Source organism: Trachypithecus francoisi, unplaced genomic scaffold (genome assembly GCF_009764315.1).
Source record: "Trachypithecus francoisi isolate TF-2019V2 unplaced genomic scaffold, Tfra_2.0 Lachesis_group12, whole genome shotgun sequence".
NCBI lineage: Eukaryota > Metazoa > Chordata > Mammalia > Primates > Cercopithecidae > Trachypithecus > Trachypithecus francoisi.
Window position 1 is genome coordinate 12,437,810 of NW_022681457.1, and position 13,326 is coordinate 12,451,135.

General features: G+C 43.1%; 1 protein-coding gene across 1 annotated transcript; it reads left to right on the forward strand.

Annotated features, from left to right (window-relative positions):
* Nucleotides 1-731: 731 nt before the first annotated feature.
* Nucleotides 732-12,993, forward strand: USP29 (ubiquitin specific peptidase 29). Its single transcript, XM_033224596.1, has 3 exons — nucleotides 732-880; nucleotides 2,477-2,577; nucleotides 9,454-12,993. The coding sequence occupies exon 3, from the start codon at nucleotides 9,470-9,472 to the stop codon at nucleotides 12,206-12,208; it is 2,739 nt and encodes a 912-aa protein (XP_033080487.1). The 5' UTR covers nucleotides 732-880; nucleotides 2,477-2,577; nucleotides 9,454-9,469; the 3' UTR covers nucleotides 12,209-12,993.
* The last annotated feature ends 333 nt before the right edge of the window (nucleotides 12,994-13,326 follow it).

Below are 13,326 nucleotides of genomic sequence, written 5' to 3' on the forward strand. Positions count from 1 at the left end.
AATAGAAAAATAAAAGTAGTACACTCTGGTCAAGCAGGGTAACCACTAGAACGTAAAATGATCTTTTTGAAACTATCCACATCTGTTACATGTGTTGTAAATGTAGGATATATATATATGTTTAATGTATATATACTTATATATATAAAACAAAAAGGACGGTTACTACAAGGAAAACAGGTAAACATTAATTGGAGTAAAAGAATATCATTTTATATAAGGGACTTGAACATCTAACTGGGCACGGTGGCTCACGCCTGTAATCCCAGCACTTTGGGAGGCCGAGAGGGGTGGATTACTGGAGGTCAGGAGTTCCAGACCTGGGCAACATAGTGAGACCTCGTCTTTATTAAAAAATAGATAGATAGATAGATAGATAGATAGATAGATAGATAGATAGACAGACAGACAAAACATCAAAAGAGGGAGAGAGAAAGCAGACAGAGGTGGCAAAATATACACACTTGGTAAATTTGGGTGAAGGGAATATGAGTTATTTCTACTAATCTTGCAATTCTTATGTATATTTGCAATGATTTCTAAATAAAAGTTTTAACTTACAAATTGAAATAAATAAAGTTTAAAACATTTGTCTAGAAAAGGCTAGCTAGTAAGTTAATCAAGAAACGTATGTCCTGGAAAAACCTGTGATATGGGTGGAGCCACCTGGGAATAAAAGGTCGGAATGTCATAATCCCTGTCAGACTCAACTTTCATCCATTCTCATCCAGGCACTATGGAGTCTAATCCAGGCACTTTGGAAGGCTGAGGCTGGAGGATCTCTTGAGGTCAGGAGTTTGGGACCACCCTGGGCAACATAGCAGGATCTCATTTCTGAAAAAATTATCGTCCACTCTCACCCAGAACAGCTCTCCGAACTGTAAGTTTCATTCAAGGTTTGCTTGTTTGGGTGATGGGATGTGTGTGTTTGTGTGTGTGTGTGTGTGTGTGTGTGTGTGTGTGTGTGTGTGTTGGAAGGAGGGTTTTTCTAAACTTAATGCCCTAAAGATATTGTCAGATATTGTGATGAGGGGAATTTCATCTCCTACCCTTTATGAGGCTGAATTGTAAATTAGAAAATCCTGATTCTGGGTTTTTATTTTGAGGGATAGTTTTCTGTTTTCTGTGGCATTGGATACTGGCATCTTCAGAAAAGAGCATGCATTCAAAATGAAAATGATGAAGACTATCTGTCTTTTGAACTCAGCTCAGGGAAAAGCTGAGTTAAAATTAGATATCACTGTAATTTTTGTGATTCCTCCTTTCATTAAATTTAAGGTCCAGTGAGGGTGAAGTTTCCCCAAAGAGGCACTAATTTATCAGCAGCCACAGGATGAAATAGAGGGACTTTTCTTCACACTCTAGATATTATGTTAGGATCTCTCGGGAAATGGAGGACACATTAATTATAATAATGGAAGATTTTCTGCTTCCCACATGGTTTGCTGGGTTTGGCATAGTATAGTTCATGCCCTACATTGAAGAAATGTGGACACCCATCAACTGCAGCCATTTCTGATTGCACATCCCTGTTTCTTTAGCTGAATTGACTCCGAAAAGTCCCTTAATGTATTAATAATGTATGTGGACCTCAGTTTTCTTACTATGTTAAATGTAATAAAATTGAATATCATATGGTCACTTGCAGAATTAAATTGTATTAAAGCATGTAAATCATACAGACTGATGTAGTACAACAAACAATAAACCTGTAATAAATGTCACTAAACTCCCTTTCCTCCCATGATGGAGCCTTAATTTTCTCCATATGAGGCATCCCTGTAGTTTAATATATTCTTAGAATTAGCAATAGGAATATGATGTTGACAATTATGGTAATTACTTATGTGCAGACATGATTTTGAGCCATTTTAGCCCAATGGCTTATCCTAAGAAGTCACTGTTATTATTGCTGCCCCATTTTCACTTATGTGAAACTAAGACTCAAGAGGGTTGAGTTTCAGCTTTCGTGTTATAAAAGCAGTAAGCGATGAAGCCAGGCTTGGAATCCTGGCAGTTGGAATGTACAGTGTGTGATCTCTGTGCATCCTCTCTGTAGTGCCTCTTTGTAACAAGGAAAAAATAAAGATGCTTAAAGTTCTAGGTGAGCAAAGTCAGAACTAGTCTTTAAGTTAGAGACCCATAAAGTATACGGTTTATCAGGCAACAAATGTTGTTAGAAAGTCCGGTTGTGGCAGAGTTCCAAGAAAACCAATGAATGTGAGGTTGGTTGATACACTAATCTAATCTGTGTAATTGGGGAGGGGTGCTTTTAGGAATGCATCTAGAGATAATCCCATTAACACACCAGGTTTTCTCCCAGATTGAATTAATGTAAAGGATTTTGGAGGAAGGTTGATTTTCCCAGTTTCTAAGATGTAATGCAATAAATTAACACGAAAGATGGTTGGGACTATGTGCAGACTTTTTAAATAAAGCTCAGTTTCAGGACTCTGACCTTTTTATTTCTTTCTAGTAACAGCTGTGGCAGTCAGAGCTCTGCCTGCAGTGTGACCATGGACAGCTCTCCAAAGCTTAAACTTCTGTAAATTGACTCAAGTTTCTTCGGAAACAACTGTGAGTAGGCAAAGGGCAATTTTTTCTGTTGGTTTCATTGGGATTTCACTGCTCTTCCTGAAATTGGAATGTTGGAAGGAAGTAGGCATTCCTGATTGCCTGGAGAGAAATAGGCAAATGAGTAAGGGGAGGGAGCAAATTAAGAGAGATATTTTGGCCGGGCGCGGTGGCTCAAGCCTGTAATCCCAGCACTTTGGGAGGCCGAGACGGCGGATCACGAGGTCAGGAGATCGAGACCATCCTGGCTAACACGGTGAAACCCCGTCTCTACTAAAAATACAAAAACTAGCCGGGCGAGGTGGCGGGCGCCTGTAGTCCAGCTACTCGGGAGGCTGAGGCAGGAGAATGGCGTAAACCCGGGAGGCGGAGCTTGCAGTGAGCTGAGATCCGGCCACTGCACTCCAGTCCGGGCGACAGAGCGAGACTCCGCCTCAAAAAAAAAAAAAAAAAGAGATATTTTTTCTTTTTTCTGAAATCTCTGTTTGTGTTTTGAGATGTCTTTCCCTCCATTTTTTTTTTCACTCTTCATACTTCCCTTTCTCTGTCTCTCTCCCCGCCTCAGTTTTGCTAATTAGCTAGCACAACAACTCGCCATCTTACTCCCTTTCCTTACTCCCTGTTTTTTTTGTTTTTTGTTTTTTGTGTTTTCTTGAGACAGAGTCTCACTCTGTTGCCCCGGCTGGAGTGCAGTGGTGAGATCTTGGCTCACTGCAACCTCCACCTCCAGGGTTCAAGCAATTCTCCTGCCTCAGCCTCCCGAGTAGCTGGCACTATAGGCACCCGCCACCATGCCCGGCTAATTTTTGTATTTTTAGTAGAGACCAGGTTTCACCATGTTGGCCAGGCTGGTCTCAAACTCCTGACTTCAGGTGATCTGTCTGCCTCGACCTTCCAAAGTGATGGGATTACAGGCAAGAGCCACCACACCCGGCCTGTGCTCCCTGTGTTGACACTACTGGTTGCATATCCAGCATTTACTCTCTGCTCCATCAATTCTTCCTAATAGTATTCCAGTTTTCCCTCATATTTTCCAACTTCTGCAATCCACTCCAGTCCAAATATGACAGCGAATGATAACTCATCAGGTATGGTTTTAATTTTCATTTTTCTTTTTTGATACGGAGTTTCCGCTCTTGTTGCCCAGGCTGGAGTGCAGTGGCGTGAACTCAGCTCACTGCAACCTCCGCCTCTGGGGTTCAAGCAATTCTCCTGCCTCAGCCTCAAGTAGTTGATACTACAGGCACCTGCCACCACGCCTGGCTAACTTTTTGTATTTTTTAGAAGAGATGCGGTTTCACCACGTTGGCCAGGCTGGTCTCGAACTCCTGACCTCAGGTGATCCGCCCACCTCAGCCTCCCAAAGTGCTGGGATTACAGGTGTGAGCCACTGTGCCCACCCTTGTGCAGGTTTTCAAAGGGAATTCTTCCAGTTTTTGCCCATTCAATATGGTATTGGCTATGGGTTTGTCATAAATAGCTCTTATTATTTTGGGATATGTTCCATCAATTCCCAGTTTATTGAGAGTTTTTAGTATGAAGCGATGTTGAATTTTATCGAAGGCCTTTTCTGCATCTATTGAGATAATCATATGGTTTGTGTCATTAGTTCTGTTTATATGCTGGATTACATTTATTTATTTGCTTATGTTGAACCAGCCTTGCATCCCAGGGATGAAGCCGACTTGATCATGGTGGATAAGCTTTTTGATGTGCTGCTGGATTCTGTTTGCCATTATTTTATTGAGGATTTTTGCATTGATGTTTATCAGGGATATTGGCCTGAAATTGTCTTCTTTTGTTGTGTCTCTGTCAGATTTTGGTATCAGGATGATCCTGGCCTCATAAAATGAGTTAGGGAGGAGTCCCTATATTTCTGTTGTTTGGAATAGTTTCAGAAGGAATGGTACCAGCTCCTCTTTGTACCTCTGGTAGAATTCGGCTGTGGATCCATCTGGTCCTGGGCTTTTTTTGGTTGTTAGGCTATTAATTACTGCCTCAATTTCAGAACTTGTTATTGGTCTGTTCAGGGATTCGGCTTCTTCGTGATTTAGTCTTGGGAGGGTACATGTGTCCAGGGATTTATCCATTTCTTCTAGATTTTCTAGTTTATTTGCACAGAGGTGTTTGTAGTATTCTCTGATGGTAGTTTGTATTTCTCTGGCATCAGTGGTGATATCCCCTTTATCATTTTTTATTGTCTATTTGATTCTTCTCTCTTTTCTTCTTTATTAGGCTGGCTAACCGTCTATTTTGTTAATCTTTTCAAAAATCCAGCTCCTGGATTCATTGATTTTTTTGAAGAGTTTTCGTGTCTCCATCTCCTTTAGTTCTGCTCTGATCTTAGTTATTTCTTGTCTTCTGCTAGCTTTTGAATTTGTTTGCTCTTGCTTCCCTAGTACTTTTAATTGGGATGTTAGGGTGTTGATTTCAGATCTTTCCAGCTTTCTGATGTGGGCATTTAGTGCTATAAATGTCCCTCTGAACACTGCTTTAGCTGTGTCCCAGAGATTCTGGTATATTGTCCTTTTGTTCTCATTGGTTTCAAAGAATTTCTTTATTTCTTTATTTTTATTTTTATTTTTCCTTTTTTTTTTTTTTTTTTTTGAGACAGAATTTCACTCTGTCACTCAGGCAGGAGTGCAGTAGCACAATCATAGCTCACTACAAGCCCCGCCCCCCAGGTTCAAGCGATCCTCCTGCCTCAGGCTCCAGAGTAGCTGGGATTACAGGCATGCACCACCACACCTGGCTAATTTTTGTGTTTTTAGTGGAGACGGGGTTTCACCATATTGGCCAGGCTAGTCTTGAACTCCTGACCTCAAGTGATCCACCTGCCTCAGCCTCCCAAAGTGCTGGGATTACAGGTATGAGCCACCACTTCCAGACAGAACTTCGTTATTTTTGCCTTAATTTCGTTATTTACCCAGTAGTTATTCAGGGTCAGGTTGTGCATTTCCATGTAGTTGTGCGGGTTAGTGAGTTTCTTAATCCTGAGTTCTAATTTGATTGCACTGTGGTCTGAGAGCTTTTTTTTTTAATTAATTAATTTTTAATTTTTTTTTTTTTAAGACGGAGTCTCACTCTGTCCCCCAGGCTGGAGTGCAGTGGCGCGATCTCTGCTCACTGCAAGCTCCACCTCCCGGGTTCACGCCATTCTCCTGCCTCAGCCTCCTGAGTAGCTAGGACTACAGGCGCCTGCCACCACGCCCAGCTCATTTTTTGGTATTTTTTAGTAGAGACGGGGTTTCACCATGTTGGCCAAGATGGTCTTGATCTCCTGACCTCGTGATCCCCCAGCCTCGGCCTCCCAAAGTGCTGGGATTACAGGCGTGAGCCACCGCGCCCGGCCTAGAGCTTGTCTGTTATGACTTCCGTTCTTTTGCATTTGCTGAGGGGTGTTTTACTTCCAATTATGTGGTCGATTTTAGAATAAGTGCTATGTGGTGCTGAGAAGAATGTATATTCTGTTGATTTGGGGTGGAGAATTATGTAGATGTCTATTAGGTCCGCTTGGTCCAGAGCTGAATTTAAGTCCTGAGTATCCTGGCTAATTTTCTGTCTCATTGATCTGTCTAATATTGACAGTGGGATGTTAAAGTCTCCCACTATTATTGTGTGAGAGTCTAAGCCTCTTTGTAGGTCCCTGAGAACTTGCTGTATGAATCTGGATACTCCTGTATTGGGTGCATATAGATTTAGGATAGTTAGCTCTTCTTGTTGCATTGATCCCTTTACCATTATGTAATGCCCCCTATCTTTTTTATCTTTGTTGGTTTAAAGTCTGTTTTATCAGAGACAAGGATTGCAGCCCCTCCTCTTTTTTTTTTTCTTTCCATTTGCTTGGCAAATATTCCTCCATCCCTTTATTTTGAGCCTATGTGTGTCTTTGCACATGAGATAGGTCTCCTGAATATAGCACACCAATGAGTCCTGACTCTTTATCCAATTTGCCAGTGTGTATCTTTTAATTGGAGGCATTTAGCCCATTTACATTTAAGGTTAAGATTGTTATGTGTGAATTTGATCCTGTCGTCGTGATGCTAGCTGGTTATTTTGCACATTAGTTGATGCAGTTTCTTCTGTGCCATTGGTCTTTATATTTTGGTGTGTTTTTGCAGTGGCTGGTACCGGCTTTTCCTTTCCATATTTAGTGCTTCCTCCGGGAGCTCTTGTAAGGCAGGCCTGGTGGTGACAAAATCCCTCAGCATTTGCTTGTCTGTAGAGGATTTTATTTCTTCTTTGCTTATGAAGCTTAGTTTGGCTGGATATGAAATTCAGGGTTGAAAATTCTTTAAGAATGTTGAATATTGGCCCCCACTCTCTTCTGGCTTGTAGGGTTTCTGCAGCAATCCACTATTAATCTGATGGGCTTCCCTTTGTAGGTAACCTGACCTTTCTCTCTGGCTGCCCTTAACAGTTTTTTCCTTTGTTTCAACCTTGGAGAATCTGATGATTATGTGTCTTGTGGTTGCTCTTCTCAAGGAGTATCTTTGTGATATTCTCTGTATTTGCTGAATTTGAACATTGGCCTGTCTTGCTATGTTGGGGAAGTTCTCCTGGATAATATCCTGAAGTGTGCTTTCCAACTTGGTTCCATTCTCCCTGTCACTTTCAGGTACACCAATCAATCGTAGGTTTGGTCTTTTCACGTAGTCCCATATTTCTTGGAGCCTTTGTTCATTCCTTTTCATTCTTTTTTCTCTAATCTTGTCTTCATGCTTTATTTTATTAAGTTGATCTTCAGTCTCTGATATCCTTTCTTCCACTTGATCGATTTGGCTATTGATACTTGTATATGCTTCACGAAGTTCTCTTGCTGTGTTTTTCAGCTCCATCAGGTCATTTATGTTCCTCTCTAAACTGGTTATTCTAATTAACAATTCCTGTAGCATTTTATCAAGGTTCTTACCTTCCTTGCACTGGGTAAGAACATGCTCCCTTAGCTCGGAGGAGTTTGTTATTACCCACCTTCTGAAGCCTACTTCCATCAATTCGTCAATCTCATTCTCCGTCCAGTTTTGTGCCCTCCTTGGAGAGGAACTGCAATCACTTGGAGAAGAGACATTCTGTTTTTTGGATTTTTCAGCGTTTTTGTGCTGGTTTTTCCTCATCTTCATGGATTTATCTACCTTTGATCTTTGAGGGCTTACGACCTTTGGATGGGGTTATTGTGTGGGGGTCTTTTTTGTTCACGTTGATGTTGTTGCTTTCTGTTTGTTAGTTTTTCTTCTAACAGTCAGGCCCCTCTTCTGCAGGTCTGCTGCAGTTTGCTGGAGGTCCACTCCAGACCCTGTTCACTTGGGTATCACCAGTGGAGGCTGCAGAAGAGCAAAGATTGCTGCCTGTTCCTTCCTCTGGAAGCTTTGTCCCAGAGGGGCACCAGCCTGATGCCAGCCAGAGCTCTCCTGTGTGAGGTGTCTGTCAACCCCTGTTGGGAGTTCTTTCCCAGTTAGGAGGCACAGGCATCGGGGACCCCTTGAGGAGGCAGCCTGTCCCTTAGCAGAGCTATTGTGCTGGGAAATCCCTCTTATCAGGATCAGCTGCTCTCTTCAGAGCCAGCAGGCAGGAAAGATTAAATCTGCTGAAGCTGTGTGCCCACAGCCACCCCTTCCCCCAGCTGCTCTATCCCAGGGAGATGGGGATTTTATCTGTAAGCCCCTGACTGGGACTGTTACCCTTCCTTCAGAGATGCCCTGCCCAGTGAGTAGGAATCTAGAGAAGCAGTCTGGCCACAGCTGCTTTGCCACGCTGTGGTGAATTTTGCCCAGTCCAAACCTCTCACCCTCCTTAGTACTGTCCAGGGAAAAGTGTCTACTAAAGCCTCAGTAATCATGGATGCCCTTCCCCCAACCAAGCTCCATCATTCCAGGTCAACTTCAGACTGCTGCACTGGCAGTGAGAATTTCAAGCCAGGGGTTCTTAGCTTGCTGGGCTCCGTGGGAGTGGGACCTACTGAGTGAGACCACTTGGACCCCTGGCTTCAGCCCCCTTTCCAGGGGAGTGAATGGTTCTGTCTCACTGGGGTTTCAGGCACCACTGGGGTACAAAAAAAAAAAAAAAAATTCCTGCAGCTAGCTCAGTGTCTGCCCAAACAACTGGCCAGTTTTGTGCTTGAAACCGAGGGCCCTGGTGGTGTAGGCACACAAGGGAATCTCCTGCTCTGCAGATTGCAAAAACTGTGGGAAAAGCGTAGTATCCGGGCCAAGTAGCACAGTTCCTCACAGCTTCCCTTGGCCGGGGGAGGGAGGTCCCTGGCTCCTTGCACTTCCCAGGTAAGGCAATGCCCCACCCTGCTTCTGCTCACCCTCTGTGGGTTGCACCCACTGCCTAACCAGTCCCAATGAGATGAACTGGGTACCTCAGTTGGAAATGCAGAATTCACCTACCTTCTGCATTGGTCTTGCTGGGAGCTATTCCTATTTGGCCATCTTGGCCCCTCCCCTTTTTTAAATTTAAAAAATTTTATGTAGCGATGAGGTCTCCCTATGTTGCCATGCTGGTTTTGAACTTCTGGGCTCAAGTGATCCTTCCACCTTGGCCTCCCAGAGTGCTAGGATTACAGACATGAGCCACCATGTCCAACCAAATTTGTGTTTTCTTGATGAGCAGTGATGTTGAACACCTGTTCATATCTCTGTTGGCCATTTGTATCTTCTTTCTCGTCTAACAGCTCCCTTGAAAGAGTGTGTGCCCTCAGTCTATGTCTTCTACAGAACTGGCATAGCTTCAGAATATGAGCAGTTCCCCAAAAGAGTGTTTTACTTAGAGCATAAGAAGATGAAAAATAAATCATTATTATATGTGAATGATGTTTTTCATAAAATAGAACTGTTAATATATTTTTGATTAAAATGCATGTGTGCTTTTCTTCTTTAGGTTACATAAAGAAAGGATGATATCTCTAAAGGTACGTGGATTCATCCAGATTTGGAGCCAGAGGACTGGGATGACTAAGTTGAAAGAAGCTCTCATTGAAACAGTGCAAAGACAAAAGGAAATTAAACTGGTGGTCACTTTCAAATCTGGAAAATTTATAAGAATTTTTCAGCTGAGTAATAACATTAGAAGTGTGGTCCTTAGACATTGTAAAAAAAGACAAAGTCACCTGCGTTTAACTTTGAAAAACAATGTGTTCTTGTTTATTGACAAACTATCCTACAGAGATGCTAAACAGTTGAATATGTTCCTGGACATAATCCATCAAAACAAATTTCAGCAACCCATGAAACCTGATGATGATTGGAGTGTGTTTGAAAGCAGGAATGTGCTGAAGGAAATTGACAAAACTTCATTTTACAGCATTTGTAACAAGCCAAGTTATCAGAAAATGCCTTTGTTTATGTCAAAATCACCAACACATGTGAAAAAAGGGTTATTAGAAAATCAAGGTGGGAAGGAGAAAAACCCACTAGCATCTGATCTACAGATGAACGAGGACATTCTGAAGGAACATAACCCTGTAGCAAACAAGAAATATATGACAGATTCCTTGAAATATATACAAAGCAATAGGAAGAACCCATCAAGTTTAGAGGATTTAGAAAAAGCTAGCGATTTGAAACTCGGGCCTTCATTCAAGACCAACTCTAATGGACATCCTAACCTAGATGAGACTGTTCTTGCAACCCAGACTCTTGATACCAAAAATGGTTTGACATTTCCATTAGAACCAGAGCACAGCCAGGATGACCCAAAATGCAACGAAGCCCAAGTGCCTCTTGACTCTCATTCAGAGCAACTGCAGCAAGGGTTCCCCAATTTGGGAAACACCTGTTACATGAATGCAATTTTACAATCGCTATTTGCAATTCCGTCTTTTGCTGATGACTTACTCACTCAAGATGTCCCATGGGAATATGTTCCCTTTGAGGCTGTTATTATGACCTTGACCCAGCTGCTTGCTTTGAAAGATTTCTGTAGTACAGAGATCAAGAGAGAATTACTTGGGAATGTTAAAAAAGTCATTTCAGCAGTTGCAGAAATATTTTCTGGCAACATGCAGAATGATGCACATGAGTTTTTAGGTCAGTGTTTAGACCAGCTGAAAGAAGACATGGAACACTTAAATGCCATTTTGAATACTGGGAAAAAATGCGGGGATGAAAATTCATCTCCACAAATGCATGTTGGTAGTGCTGCCACCAAAGTGTTTGTTTGTCCTGTTGTTGCTAATTTTGAGTTTGAGTTGCAGCTCTCCATTATCTGTAAAGCCTGCGGTCATGCGGTTCTCAAGGTAGAACCTAACAATTATCTCTCCATCAACCTGCACCAAGAAACAAAACCACTTCCTTTGTCTGTTCAGAATTCTCTAGATCTTTTCTTTAGAGAAGAAGAGCTTGAATATAACTGTGAGATGTGTAAGCACAAGAGTTGTGTTGCAAGACATACATTTAGTAGGCTCTCCAGGGTCCTTATCGTTCATCTGAAACGCTATAGCTTCAACAATGCTTGGTTGCTGGTGAAGAATAACGAGCAAGTGTATATTCCCAAATATTTAAGCTTATCTTCTTATTGCAATGAAAGCACCAAACCACCTCTTCCCTTGAGCAGTCATGCACCTGTTGGGAAATGTGAAGTCCTGGAAGTCTCCCAGGAGATGATTTCTGAGATCACCAGCCCATTGACACCATCAATGAAGCTGACCTCAGAATCCAGTGATTCCCTGGTTGTACCTGTTGAACCAGAGAAGAATGCCGACCTACAAAGATCCCAGAGAGACTGTGGAGAAGCAAGCCAAGAGCAGCATCAGAGAGACCTGGAAAATGGCTCTGCACTAGAGTCAGAATTGGTCCACTTTAGAGACAGGGCAATCAGTGAACAGGAGCTTCCAGTGGCTGACTCACCGATGGACCAGGAAGACATTTCTCTTCCTGTGATCTGTGAAGATGGAGGGAAGCCGATCAGCAGCCCAGACACAAGGCTTGTTGAGGTTCATCTTCAAGAAGTGCCTCAACATCCAGAACTTCAGAAGTATGAGAAAACCAATACATTCGTAGAGTTCGATTCTGACAGTGTCATGGAGTCTACCAATGACTTTTATGAGTGTAAAGAAAACAGGATTCCAGAAGGATCTCAAGGAATGACTGAACAGCTCCAGCAGTGTTTTGAGCAGAGCATCATAGAGGAATTTCTTCAGCACGCACCACCTCCAGGTGTTAGGAAACTGGATGCCCAGGAACATTCAGAGGAGACCCCCAATCAGTCTACAGAATTAAGACTTCAGCAGGCTGACCTGAACCACCTCGGGGCATTGGGTTCTGATAACCCAGGAAACAAAAACATTTTAGATACAGACAACACAGGAGGTGAAGCCAAGGAACTGACAAGAAATGTGAAGATGGGGGATCCTCTTCAGGCCTACAGACTCATCAGTGTTGTCAGCCATATTGGGAGCTCCCCAAACTCAGGTCATTACATCAGCGATGTGTATGACTTTCAGAAGCAGGCCTGGTTCACATACAACGATCTATGTGTATCAGAAATCTCAGAGACCAAAATGCAGGAGGCGAGGCTTCACTCTGGGTATATCTTCTTCTACATGCACAATGGAATTTTTGAGGAGCTGTTAAGAAAGGCAGAGAACTCTCGGCTACTTAGCACACAGGCAGGAGTGATCCCGCAGGAGGAATAAGAAGACGACTCTTTGTACAGACCTGCTTGGCAAACTCACTCGGCCTCACTTCATCCTTGCAAGAAGAATCCTGTACTTCACTCAGAATGAAGGAACAAGTATCTCAGGTTGAAAGCTCAATGAAAAACACTTATTTTGGGGTATATCTATTTTAACTGCTTCAGACACCTAGATCCCAGAACTCAGGTGCATATGCATATTTTCCCTACAAGACTAGAATGGTGCTCTTCATGTGTTGACACAATGGTTTTCAAAATGTTCTCCCACCGGCAACAACAGCAGCTAGGGACTGGTTAGAAAAGCACATTCTTGGGTCCCCCTCCAGACCAACTGACGCAGAAACGGGGTGTGAGCCAGCAATCGGATGGAGATGCTAGTGCTCATGAGAGTTGGAAGAACACTGGTAATGTGTGGAGTATCTTGGTGTATTTTGCTACTGTTGATATGGATTGTTTATGTTAAATAAATGATTTTCATTGAATTTTTTGCATTCCTTTATTTTGTCCCACTGAACCTAAGACTAGATAAGAGTCACTCCAAAAGTGGCAGCAGGGACATTCCAACAAGAGAGTGCCCAAAACCATTCTGAGATCAGGCCAGTTGCGGTTCCAAAGAAAGAAGCACTAAACACCAGAGGGATCTGTCCGGAGCATTGACGAGGGGGAACTTAGAGAGTGCTGCAGCATATCCTCAGGGGGACAGAGAGAGAAACAGCATGGCCAACTGGCTGGGCACTATCACTCATGCCTGTCATCCCAGCACTTTGGGAGGCCAAGGTGGAAGGACTGCTTGAGCAGACAAGTTCAAAGTCAGCCTAGGCAATATATCAAGACCCTGTCTCTACAAAAAGCAATTTAGCAGCCAGGCACAGTGGCTCACACCTGTAATCCCAGCACTTTGGGAGGCCAAGGCAGGCGGATCACCGGAGGTCAGGAGTTCGAGACCAGCCTAACCAACATGGTGAAACCCCATCTCTACTAAAAATAGAAAATGAGCTGGGCATGGTGGCGGGCGCCTGTAGTCCCAGCTACTCGGGAGGCTGAGGCAGGAGAATCACTGGAACCCAGGAGATGGAGGTTGCAGTGAGCCGAGATCACGCCACTGCACTCCAGCCGGGG

Coding starts and splice junctions, on each gene's coding strand:
- USP29 (XM_033224596.1), top strand. CDS start 9,470: ATGATATCTCTAAAGGTACGTGGATTCATCCAGATTTGGAGCCAGAGG.